Genomic DNA, 13,172 nt, shown 5'->3' with positions numbered 1-13,172 from the left:
ATTATTTAAGTAGGAAAAATATTCTTATACACATTTTGGTTTGTATTTGTCTAGGAGAACTACTGTACTTTTTAGCCAGCTTTTTTCTGAGAAATGCCATAATTAAAATAATTCCATAGAGAAAGGTTTTCCTTGGAAGTGGAAAATAAAAATTGTGTAGTTTGAGTAACATCTATGCATTGTCAGAGCTCAGCCTTTATATATCTGCTAACTTGTAGTCTCATGCTACAGAACTATAGGTGATGCCAAGTAATGTTTATTTATGTTAAGGTTTTCTTAGAGTTTGTTACTGTGTTTGGAACAAAGCCCCTTCAGGTGTGCTCTGAGAGAGCTGTGATTCCTTCTGTGGTACTGGTATTTCATTAGGCCTTTTCTGGCTTCTTGAACAAAGTAACCCATACTAGTGTACTACTTCAGTTTAAAATGCTACCTAGGTTATTTGTAAAATGTTTTTTTCTCTCTGTCAGGCCTCATTAGAATCAGTCTTTAATGGTTAGACCATGTTGATTACTCACAGACAAACTGACAAAAAGCAAAAGCTTTCATCCTCTGATGATCAAATCCATCCTTTGATCCACTGATAATCAGTGATTTTCCAGGAAAAATGTATCTTGATTCTTAGTATATCAACTTTATGCTTCTGCTATTCTAGCAAGTAAGATAATTCTGATTTCCATTTATTTTATATCTGCTGCTAAGTAGGCAGTTCCAGCATGAAATTTCATTAGACTATTCCTACCTTTATGCCATAGCCATTAATTAGTACACCAGATAAGCACAATTGCAAAAATCAGTGTTTAAAACTGAAGCTCATTTTTAGTGAATTTCTTACACAACACACCTTCCAGCCATGCTACTAACCCCCATTTTCTGCAATGTCACGTGTTGCTTTCTCAAATGATTGAAGTCTAGATTAGTTATAACTGCTGTAGCATCTATTTGCCAAACAAAAATATCTGACTATTCTACCTCACCAACTGTAGTTCCTATACACATACTTAGAGATAAACCTATAGTACATTTTATTTTCTTTTTTATTTCCCTGCTTTAGTTCCTGAAAATATCTTTAGATTTTTACTGAAGGGCACATATGTTCAGTTTTCTGGTTTTTGGTCCAAATCCAACAAATACATTGCATTGCCTGTTTTCTCTTTGCAAAGTGCTGCTTCCTAACTTGTTTTTCACCAGTTTGGGATTTTTTTACTTGTTTTTTTTTACTCACCAAACAGTGTACTCTTCCACACATTGAGCAGCCAGTTTTTACAGGAGAATGCTGTGGGAAACAGTGTCAAAGGTTTTACTAAAGTCCAGGTAAACAATATCCACAGTCTTTTCCTCATCCACCAAGCAGGTTACTTTGCTGTAGATAGGCATGAGGTTGATCAAGCAGGACCTGCCTTTCACAAACCCATGTTTGTGCTGGTTGGGCCTGATCCCTGTGCATGCCATGTGGTGACACTCAGAATGACCTGCTCCATGACCTTCCCTGGCACCAAGGCTGGGCTGACATTCTGGTCCTTCTTGTAGCTGAGTGTCACATTTGCCAGCCTGCAGGTACCCGGGACTTTCCCCATTAGCCAGAACTGCTGGTAAATGATGGAATGTGGCTTGATGAGCATTTCCCACTGGCTTCCTTGATAACCTTTGGTGGATCCTATCTGGAAAACAACTGGTCCTGTTATTAAGGACTGAGGCAGTGAAAGCATTAAGTAGTCTTTTCCTCATCCTTTGTCACTGTGTTTCCACTTCAGGTCCAGTAAAGGATGGTGATACTCCTTAGCTCTGCTTTTGTTATTAGTGTATCCATAGAAACATTTTTATTGTCTATCACACCAATAGCCAGACTAAGTTCTACTTAGGCTTTGGCCCTTGTGATTTTCTCTCTTCATAACTCCACAACACCCTTGCAGTCCTCCTGAGCTGCCTGCCACTTCTTCCAAAGGCCATAAACTTTATTTCTTTCTTTGAGTTCTAGCCAAACCTCTTTGTTTAGCCAGACCAGTCTGCTTTCCCACCACTTTGTCTTTTGACATATGGGGAGAGCCTGCTCCTGTGCCTTAAGATTTCTTTCTTGAAGACTATCCAGCCTTCCTGGATTTCCTGGACTCCTTTGCCCCTCAGGACTGCCTCCCAAGGGACTGTCTCCACCAGTCTCCTGAACAGGTTGAGGACTGACCCTGTGGAAGTCCCAGGCAGTAGTCCTGCAGGCCTCCTTCCTTCTCCAAGAATAAAAAGCTCTTATCATTTTGTGATCTCTATGTGCAAGACAGCCTCCAGCCATCACATCACCATCAAGTCCTTCTCTGTTCACAAACAGCAGAAGCAGTGCCAGTGGGGAGACTTCCCTAATTGGCTCCCTCACCATCTGTGTCCACACAGTCCAGGAGCCTCCTGGACTGTTTCCTCTCTACTGTGTTGTTTTTCCAGCAGACATCAGGTAATTTGAAGTCCCCTATGAGAACAATAAGGAATTGTGAGTCATCTCACTGATTTTTGTAGACTAGTTCATCTGCCTTTGCATCCTGGTTGGGTGGCCAGGATGCAACATATATATATATAACAGACTCCATCAGGATGTCTGCCTTGGCCTTTCCCCTGATTCCTAGCCCCAAACACTCAACCCTGTCATCACCTGCATCGAGCTCTAGAAAGTCAAAAAGCACCATAAAATACAGGGCTATCCCAGTTTTTTTCTGGATGTAATCTCCAGTTGCCATATGAGAATGCTATTGGTTTCCTATGAACCCTGTCCCATATCTGTTTGAAAGTTTTGCACACCCTAGGAAACTGAAGAGCACTTCAGATCATACTGAGGTCAACACATAGTGGGTGACCAGCTGAAGTTGCCACTTGGGCTCTGTTAATTCAGCATCACCCATGCAGGCACCTACACTGTGCTTTGCCCACTGAACAGTCCTTTCTACTTGATTACAGGAGAAAATGATAATTCAGCAAATGGTTCAAATCTTGTAAGCGACACTTAGAGGCAGTTGGCTATAAGCAGGTGATGTTGCTGTTTCCTTTGAGGTGTTTCTGCTGTGGTGCACAGTTAACTTTTGTCCTTGGTAACTTTTCCACACTAGCAGACACTGCTGCACCATTAACTTGAATTTCTGATACGTGTTCTCCTTTCTCCCAGCAGATCCTCTCTCAATTAGAAAATTAGCCAAAACTGTAATCATTAATTTGTTAAAACATGAACTTTGAGTTGTCATTTTGTTTTCTGAAGTGACATAGCTTTAGGTATTAAACAGAATTTTCTGGGTAACTATAGCTGGTGAGATTTTATGCTGTGTGTAACTGATTACTTTGAGGGTAAATTTCAGATGAATTCTGTCAACAGTGATAAATTGCTTATTGTTTGTTGCAGTCTACCAATCAAGCTAAGGTAATACAGCTACAGCATGCTCCAATTTTTTAAGAATACCACTGGAGGCTTTTGCAGATTATTTTAAATTGTGACCAAGTCCTGTCAGGATAAATTCTAATTATTTTTTTTCCAAATTAGTTAAATAAAAGCAAAATCTATGAAGAATCTAAACCACCAGAATATTTAAATATGTGAATTTTGTGTTCTTGTAGTTAATCAGCTAGAGATGCATTTAAATTATATATTTGTTTTCTTCATTTTCTGATTACTTAGAATATAATCTTCAAAAACTTGTCTGAATTGAATATATAAACAGTTTGCAGAAATACCATTTAAATGTGTGCTTTTTTCAGTTGGGTTTCACATGATTAACTTTGCAAACTTTTAGACATTATTATCACTTTAGCTATTCTGTTTTATAGGAAAAATGCTCTGTCTTAAAGGTAATGTTATCTTTTACCTTAATTTGTAAACTTCAAAGTCATAACATTCTTACAGCGTATGTGCGTATATTGTTTTTTTAATGTAATATATTTAAGGAGTAAGAGCAGGGCATCAAAGAAGTACTCAGGTCAGCTAAACATGGTATTTGTTTACCCTTCAGAAAATAAATTAAAAGCATTTTATGGCTATTTAAGGATATTTATAGGAATAAATTGTAGGATTGCCCTGTTTCAGCAGTCTCTGTTACCTTCAGATCTCTCATGAATCAGAGGTCAGTCAGAAGTCATGCTAAATGAGTTTTTTAAAGGCATTTGTTTTCTTAACAAGCAATAGAAAGCCTTTCTTCTCAGTTTGCTTCTTGATTATCAATGTTCTCACATATTTATTTGTTCATTTCTTCCCTTTCTGATAAGCATCTTTGGTAAGTATGAGATAATGTTTCAAGTTTGTGTTGTTAAAACACATTTCATCAAGTGGTGCAGTGCAGGTTGATAGGACTGACCATTTCTGGTTCTTCGCAATGGACAGTCATTTGTGGGAACTAGCAAATTTCAGAATTTCTATGAATTTGTAGCCCTGTAGAATTACAAAAAAGTTACAGCCTATATAATTTGTAGTCCTAGATTTTTATTGCTTTAGAGAAGGTTCTCTCTTCCTGCTATTGTACAGAAATTTTACTTCAGACACTTTTCAGTGGTAGAAATATTTGGTCAGGAAGCACTCTTAAGATGGTAGATGGTGTTCATTGGGCTTTGGTTATTTGCTGTTTCTGTTCATAGCTTTGTCACCACTTCTCATGGATTTTAACAACTTAGACTCACTAGGGCATTACAGCATCATACCGGAAGTGAAATTTTAGTCAATTATTTTTCCAGGTTTAGAATTCTGCTGTAGGTATAACCTCAGAGTACTGTCACAGAGAGCAGTGGGTCAATAAAGAGCGCTGAGTCTTGAGGGTATGTCAGTCACGTGTCACTAAATGTAGCACATGTAACTGATCTAAGGATTTTCTGTTTGCTGTGATTGACAGATAGCCCTGAGTTTTTTTTATATGACAATTTCTGAAAAATTACACCTTCTGCAGAGAAAGTACAGAAATACTGAAAAAAATATTAAAAGTGGTATGCCTTGAAAGACCATAAGCTAAAATAAAATGAGAAATTGTATCTTTGCTAATCTTTTTTTCACTGATTATTGCTTCCTTTTCTACTTTCATTCTGGTTTTATATTTATTACTGTTACAATTTAGAGACAGCAAATTGTAACTGAAAGTAGTACTAAAATTGAGAGGACAACGTGCATAAAACCATAGGTGTATTGAACATGGTAGAAAGAATGCAAGAAACACGGAAGTGATGTAAGCAGAAAAGCTGATTATTTTATAGTAATTTATTTCCTTGATAATGCATGTATCTTTGAATAATTGTTGTTTTGCATTGCTTTGAGTAAAGAACAGAGGATGCTTCAGCTATGCAAACCACAAAACATTGACCTTCCTTTTCCAAACTTTATAGAACGTCAGTTGTTGTTGCTTTTTATTGCTGCAAGGTTGGCCTCTTGCTACCAAACTCTGTTATTATCCTGCGTTTGTATGATTTCCATCCACACATTCCAACATACGTATGTTGTGGATCCTGCCTATTGAATCCAGCATTTTAAATCAATTTTAAACCAAACCTCTGCTGAAAAGAGAGGAAATATTACGTGTAGCCATGGTTTCTGTGATAAAGGCATTTGCTGTTTCTCAGTCTCTTCATCTGAGGGCATAAACCAGCAAAGGTTCACAAATCTTACGAGTTCCCTGTATATCAGGGACATGGCACTTGGTCATTTGTTGGAATAGGGATAAACTGGGTCCTTACTAAATATTCTGAATAAATGCCCAGATCAGAAAATTAGTTATCTAGGCTCTGGGGCTGACTTTAAATGCCAAGTTGATTTCTTTTTTAAGCCCTATTTCAAACAGTTTTCTGTAGCATTTCTTCAGATTTTTTTTAATCAGTAAACCTTCTGAAATAAATTAAAACCTTGAATTTACTCCAAGGCTACTTGTTATATTTAATAAATTGAATGTCCTTAGAACAAGGAAAGGGAAAATTGTGACCAAAACATACATCCAGCGCTCTTTGTACTGATAAAAACATCTTGATGTCCTATTTATAAAGTACAGTATTCAGGATACTACTTTTTCTTAATGTCTTGTTTGTTGGTTTTTGCTGTAATTTGCATATTGCAGTTTTTTATTAAGTGAAGCATATTAAATACTTTAACATTATGCAATTAAAATATTTTCCTGGCATGTGTATTCTGGTAACGCAAATGCCCTGTGGTATATGAAAGTCTGTTAATTTTAAGGAAAAACAAATTGTTACTTCTTTTCTTTATGTTTTTGCTATAAATAAATCTCTGATACCAGAACCAAGGATGAGATAACCAGGGAACAGATTTAACCTTATTTTGAATAAGGATAGAAGGACATGTTTTCAGTGTGACATAAAAACTCATCTGCTATTTTAAGGGTGGGGCTTTTGTATTTAATTCTTGTACAGATCTTACTTTTACCTCTTAATTATTTTGTTTCCTCTCTTGAAACTGAGTACAGGGACAGTATACTGATAATGAAAGACTCTCAGGTCTCACACAATCTCTTTACATTTACTATCCCTGTCCATGTGATCTGCAGCAGTTTTGAAATACTTGTTTCTGAGTCTTTTTGCTCAGTTTAATGTTCCCCTCCCGTGGTCTAAAGGAAAGAACCATGATAACTGAACATTGCATAAATATTTTCAATGTAAGAATTTTTATTTGTGTTTAAAATGGTTCTGTTTCCTGTTTTCCTTTGTTCTCATAGAATAGACACTGTTTTAAACCAAGGATAGGTAGAGTCAGAACTCTTAGGAGCCTACATTTTTTCCATTTCTAGTTTAGCCTTAGTTTTGCATCCCATATTCAACAGAAATATTTGGTTGTTCTAATTATTGCACAAAATGAAGCATTTAAAGCCTTCTAAAGGTATCAATAGCAGTTCTACTTTTCATTGATTTCTGTGTTATAGTTTTTAAATTATTTTCCTTTCCAGGTTCCTTACAGCCTTTCCTGGAAGCCTGCAGTAATGAATCCTTCTTCCGGACTTGCTCTGTGTTGCTTCGAAGTTCTAAGCTAGATGTTGCAGTTTTGGAAAAGCTCTGTGTTATACTGCAAAAACTCTCTAGAATAAAGTAATTCTTTTTTACTATTTTTCTGTTAGCTTCTATTAGCTTACCTTTGTATTTTTTCTTTTTCAAAAACTCATCTCTGTTTCTCTGTTTATTCCCTCCACCATATAAAATGCTGGACTTTTAATGTTAGCAGTTAAACTGTTTCTGTCATGGAGGTTTAAGACAAGCCTCTCAGTTAGTGCATAAATCTAGTTCAGTTTGCAGAGTACAAACTAGAAAAAAGTCTCACAATGTAGACCTAAAGAGGAATTAGTCCTTATGTCTGCAGGTGACAAAAATGCTTAGAATTCTTAGAAGAGAATCCTATACTTTCAGTTTTACTCAGATACGTAGTAGTATCTGAGTAGTAAGCTCCTTTAGAAATTTAGTTTTATATTTGACTTGCATTCAAGCTTCATCAGTTTTCATTCCCTTCAAAAAATAAATTTAAGATTTTGAGCCACTTAAGCCCTTTTGGGAATGTTCATCTTTTTAAACTGTGTTCCCATTGCTTACAGATTATTGGTTTACTGTAACAAAGGTCATCATATCAATAGTAATGTGCTGCTATGCTTCACTCTTGCTCAGTGGGGTTGTTTCATTTATGTAAGGGGTATCTCAACTGAGTAATTTTTTATATTGGACTTAAAGCTGTTGACAAAACTGAGGTTTTAATTTCTTATAAGGAATAAAATTGAACTCTAGAAAAAAAAGTTTTCCTATAAAATAATCTAATATAAATTATAACTGGAATTTACTAGTCAAAGTAAAATTGGCTCATAAATCCTATTTTTTAAAATTTTTTTAAAATCTCTGAAACCTTATTTTGCATAAGTGAAAAGCGCTGTTATAACCTTTCCTCCAGCTTTCATTATGCTATGTGTACATATCACTTACTCCAAAATTATTATTTTTGTTAATTTTTACCAAATTTTTCTCACCATGCATTGTTAACCTTATGCTTAGAAGCATACATAGAAGAATTATATGAGATACTCAAAATAATGCACATTTTACTTAATTTAAAATATTTTTTCTGTAGCATCTTTGGTGTTTATATGAAACCTCTTAAATTTCAATTGACAATTACAATTATTTTATTCAAAATCTTTTGCAGAAGCAATAAGAAGATGTTTGCATTGTTTGGTCTTCATCAAATGTTCCAGGAACTGCGTAGAACTATAGATCCAAATCACACCTTCCTCTGCATAAACCTCAATTCAATTTTGCTGAACTTGGAATTGTTGAGGAGTACCTGTCTTGCCCCAGTCTAAGCACAAGTCACTAGCACTAGCTTTCAATCTAATTATTGTTCTGTATAATTTATACCAACTGCTTATGTTACTTGAAATTTTGAGTTTTGGTTTTTTTTTTACTGATTTGTATAAATATATAACATAGCACCTCAGTACTCTGCAATTGACTGTGTATCGTGTGGATTTTCATTTATATTTCACTCATTTATAAAAAGGAAAATGAAAATATACTAGATAATATACTAGACAGCTTTCTTCAATATTTTCTAAGGAAGTGAAATAATGTTGCTGTTGTGAATGACTAGTGCAATGTAAGCAGACCAGAAGTACCAATCCTTCCTTACAGGTATGAATCTTTTGACTCTTCAGAGAGCTTTATAAATTCTTTAATTTATTTTATGGTTGATAAGTAGCAGATAGATATCTTAGCAGATTATTTTTTGATAATCCTGCAGTTTTAATGATTAAAACCAGATTTTAATTTAACATAACTAGATGTATTGAATGAGAAATTTTGTTGGTTTGATTTCAGAATTCCTTAAGAATTTGTTTGATCTTTTCCTGTAGTTAAGTAGCATTTAGTATTTTATCCTGCTTTGTATAGTGCAACTTTGGATGGTAATATCTTTGCAAATGTAAATAAAGGCATTTCTTAAAATGTCCTGCAATAGTAATCCGTAACATAAAATTATTGTATTTTATTGCTTCTGCTGTATTTTTTATTAATTTGCATACAATCTTCACAGTACGCACATTTTTTTCTGACTATGAATATGTTTTTTGTCTGCCACAGTTCAGTGTTTAGGAATTCTTAGAAACTGAAAAAAGGATGCTTCTAAAAATTGAAATTAGTCATCCATCACTGATTTGTACTGTAATTACTGAAAATCTATATTAGTAAAATTGACAATGCAGTTAAAGCTTAAAGATCTGCTGTATTTCAGTCTTTGACTAACACTTAATCAGTATAAAACTTCAGAGAGTTTTTATTTCTCATTTTTTGCCTTTTTTGTTTCTTTTTGGTTTGGTGTTTTTTGGTTGGTTGTTTGTGGGTTTCTTGTTGCTTTTTTGTTTGTTCACTTGTGGTTTTGTTTATTTTGTTTCTTGTTTATTTGTTTGCTTTTTTGGGGGGGAGGGTGTTTACCAGAAGTCTTTGAACTGGTCTTAAAGATTGAATTTTAACTGCAAATATTTTTCTAGCAATTTGACTTAACATTTCTTACAAGCTTTTCTATGAAAAGAATCTACACCCAATTTGGCACCAAGTATATCTAGAAGAGAGAGAGCAAGCACTGTGCACTCTCTGGGCAGGAAAACAATTCTAGGTAATTTTTTATAACAGTAATCACAGCTAAAAACATTTTCTGACAGTCAATTACATTTTGAAATAAGTATTTCTTCATCAGTAGTTTTGGGTTTCTGTCAAATTTACCAGCAATGCAAAAGCTTGCATATACCTTTGGCTGGAGACAAAATCCCATTATTTAGGAAGAGTATCCAGTCCTCATCTGCTTCTCCCTCTATTACCATTTAAAAATACAACAAAATCAATAACCAAACTGTAGAAAGTTGCTTTCTTTCTAATCTCCACAAGAATGTTGATTGTGCTCTTAGTTTTCAGCCTTCATTGCTGTAGTTTTTTAATCTACTAATCTTCCTTGACATCCCAATGTAACACAGTGTGGTCATCTAATAATGGCAAAGGTAATGCATTTAAAAGAGACACATAGAGTGCAGTGTAGCTTTTAAAATTGGTCCCTTGTAGCTTATATACAGTATTGTTTAGACTCTGGAAAGTTGAATCACAGCTAATTTCAAGTTTTTGGAGCTAAATGTTAGGTTTCTGTTAAGATGTAAAATAAAAGGGTTTTCCAATCTGTTAAATATTGATGCACTGTATTGATGACCTAAGGATTAGATTAATTTTTTTGATATTACACAAATTTTTCAAGGCCAGGTTAGATGGGGCATTGAGACATCTGGTCTAGTGAGAGGTGTCCCTGCCTTGAACATCTGCCCTTTGAGCCAGCCCACCCCAGTTGTCCACACCAGCCCTTTTCATGGCCTTGCTCAAACATCCTCATCCTGTTACCATTCCCCTGAATGACCTTGGCAGTCTCTGTGGGCAAGGGGGATAGAGGAAGCCAGTTACATTCTTTCCTGCCATTTGTGGATTTGTTTTGGCTTTTGGAAATGATAGATTTCTGTCAAGTTGGCCACATTTTGGGTATTTCTTTGTATTGTCTTTCCCTTGCAGATGGAATCTAGCATTTTCTGGGTGTTTTTCTGCTTTTCTGGCATTTAGATACTGTGAGTATCAAAATGTCTTCTACTTCACCTTTCTTCCAGAAATCTCTCTGCAAGAAGAAACATTTGAAAAAGTTAACTGTACCTTTAGCTATTTTCTGCAACTCCTTGTTCCTTAAGGAAACATGGTGTGTGTGAACTCAGTTTTCTGGTTTCCTGCAGAGGAATATGCTATTTTAGATATGCCAAACACCTCTGTCAAGAGGTAAATTATTATTCATCCAGAGAATATAATTTTTAAACCATTTTTTGGTGAGAGAATTTGAGGGGAAGTGAGAGACATATGACCACTTGCCCTTAAAAGAAAGGCAAGGACTCTTCACACTTTCTGTGAGCTGATCAGTCAAAACACAGAGCTTCAAACTGGCTACAGTCTGCCTTGTCTAGCTTGTGTGCAGATCTCCAGAAGTGATCAACTACGATCAGTGGCATGAAACAAAATTGCTTGTAGTCACAACCTACTACTTTAAGGAAAGATAAAGAATTAACACACAGGACAGAATTCTGTCTTGCTGGTTTTTTTGAAAAGCTGTGAAAGTCCTCTTGTTGAAAAGAAAGTCAACAAGAATATTGCATCTCCTCATATTGAGACAGTTTTTGTACCAGAAAAGACTACCTAATTTCCCTTTTTTTTCTTACAAGCCCATCTACTGTAGAATTGTAATCACCCTTGCTGTTTATCAAAGGTTTCTTATTGATCAGTCTTTCAGACCTCATCTACAAAGCCTGGATTTAGCAAATCTGTAAGAAAGATTGTTCTCTGGGCAGAAGACAGTTGTATTTGGAGAAGCTTGGCACAGCTAAAGTAGGCTAACGTTACCCAGCCTGCACAGTTGTGCTCTCTCTCTTCATATTTGTGACTTTTACCAGCTGATAAAAGGTCTGAAAGTGGAATTTCACAGTTTTCTTCCCATTCTCGTGAGCATGACTGGCTTGCATCTCTTTCAAATGTTATATAGATGAATTTGATATATGTAATAGAGAAAGATTTCTTGTAGCAGATAAATTTACATGGAAGGTGAAGGTATGCCGAAGGCAACATATTTAGAAGAACTTCTATTCATGATCAGCATCAATGTCTAAAATACATGATTTAACTTACCAGACCAGATTTAAAAGGAGCTGTAAGTAGAGCTCATAATTTAGAGCTGTTACACTGGATCCTTTAATTATATACTGAATTTTTCACCTAAAACTTACATGGCTTTGGAGATTGATGATCTGATAAAAAGCATTTATCTTCAGGATAATGTATTTAAATGTAGTAGAGAAATTTGGAAATTTTGATCTATGAAACAATTTGGTAATCTTCCACTTTCCAGATGGTTAAAGGGACTACAGTGGCAGAGCTGTGACCCCTTGTGTTCCTCTGAATGATGTAATGCTCACATGTTTTTAAAACTCACAGAAATTACTGTGAAATTAGTAGTGCTGTGGAGCATTGAGATCCTGCCTTTTACACACCTCTGAAGTACAGTGATGGGCAAAGGCACCTTTATGTGTTATACTGACTCTTTGGAGTGTGTTGTGTCAAATACAACCGCTATCCATCTTGTCTTTTGGGCTGATGAAACCCTTGAATGCCATCTTCTGACAATGGTTAGGAATATCCTTGTTTTTTAGACTTTGTTTTTTACCTAAGTTTGAAAGCAAGTGTATCTGTGACTACCTTATTACTGCTAGAAGAGATAACTTTGAACAAAATCACTTTCTGTTTACTTGCTTGTAGGTGTTTTTTTTTTGAATGTCCCAGAGTTGAAATTACATGACGTAACAAGACGTTCCGATCTCTCAAGTCAAAATGAGAAAATTAACTGAGGAAAAGAGATCTGAGAAGCCATATATATTTTTTCCCCAGAAACCAGTTCTCTTTGTGCCCATTACTCAAGCATATTTGGAACTGCACCTAAGGATTATTTTTCTGAATATAGCACATCTCTCTGATCACTGCAGCTTAATGGTAAGTAATTGCTCTGATAAGTGTACTCAAGCTAGGGCTGCAAATTCAGTGCCCAGGATAGAGCTAACAGTAGTTGAAAGTTCAGCACAAAAAAACCCCATTCCTACTAATAAGTTTACTTTAAGATCATCCTCAGGTCCATAAAATGGCATCCTTAATACAGTTAATTATGGAGAAAAGTAAGTAAAAATAATCTATCCAGCCTCAGGGGGAAAAAAAGTATACGGTAGAGTTTCAAACAGGAGTATAATATCCCACCCACACATCAGCTTTTTGGAAAAGTAGTAGGCTTCTGAAGAAGGTTGGAGATAACTAGTGTTGCCAGACTGTTTTTTTGCTTCAGAAGAAGCAATATTCTAGTGTAGAATCAAGAGTTATTTATAAATATAAATAACAAATAAATGCAAACATATATGCATAATAAATGCAAAATAACATATAAATGCAATTAAACATAATTTCTCAATTCATGATCTTTTAAAGCCACAAAGTAGCAGTTGAATGGCTGCTTGATTTGTCCTCTTTCCCACTGAGGTGTGAGGAAATGTGAAGGGGATTTTTTTTCACAGCAGTCTTGTATACCAAGGCTAAATTTCAGAATTTCAGAAGCAGATGCTGAACTTTGTTTCCTTCCAGAG

The 13,172-nt window shown here is 35.4% G+C and overlaps 1 protein-coding gene across 1 annotated transcript in view; it reads left to right on the top strand.

Annotated features, from left to right (window-relative positions):
* CCDC138 (coiled-coil domain containing 138) overlaps positions 1-9,194 on the top strand; it is a 32,871-nt gene extending 23,677 nt beyond the window's left edge. The window contains exons 14-15 of the mRNA XM_023918227.2: positions 6,894-7,032; positions 8,129-9,194. Coding sequence (XP_023773995.2) covers positions 6,894-7,032; positions 8,129-8,285 — 296 coding nt within the window. The 3' untranslated portion in view covers positions 8,286-9,194. The remainder of the gene's footprint in view (positions 1-6,893; positions 7,033-8,128) is intronic.
* Positions 9,195-13,172: the final 3,978 nt, after the last annotated feature.

This window comes from Cyanistes caeruleus, chromosome 3 (genome assembly GCF_971803275.1).
Source record: "Cyanistes caeruleus chromosome 3, bCyaCae1.hap1.1, whole genome shotgun sequence".
NCBI lineage: Eukaryota > Metazoa > Chordata > Aves > Passeriformes > Paridae > Cyanistes > Cyanistes caeruleus.
The sequence above is the reverse complement of the archived record's forward strand: the minus strand, read 5'-3'. Positions and strand labels throughout refer to the sequence as shown.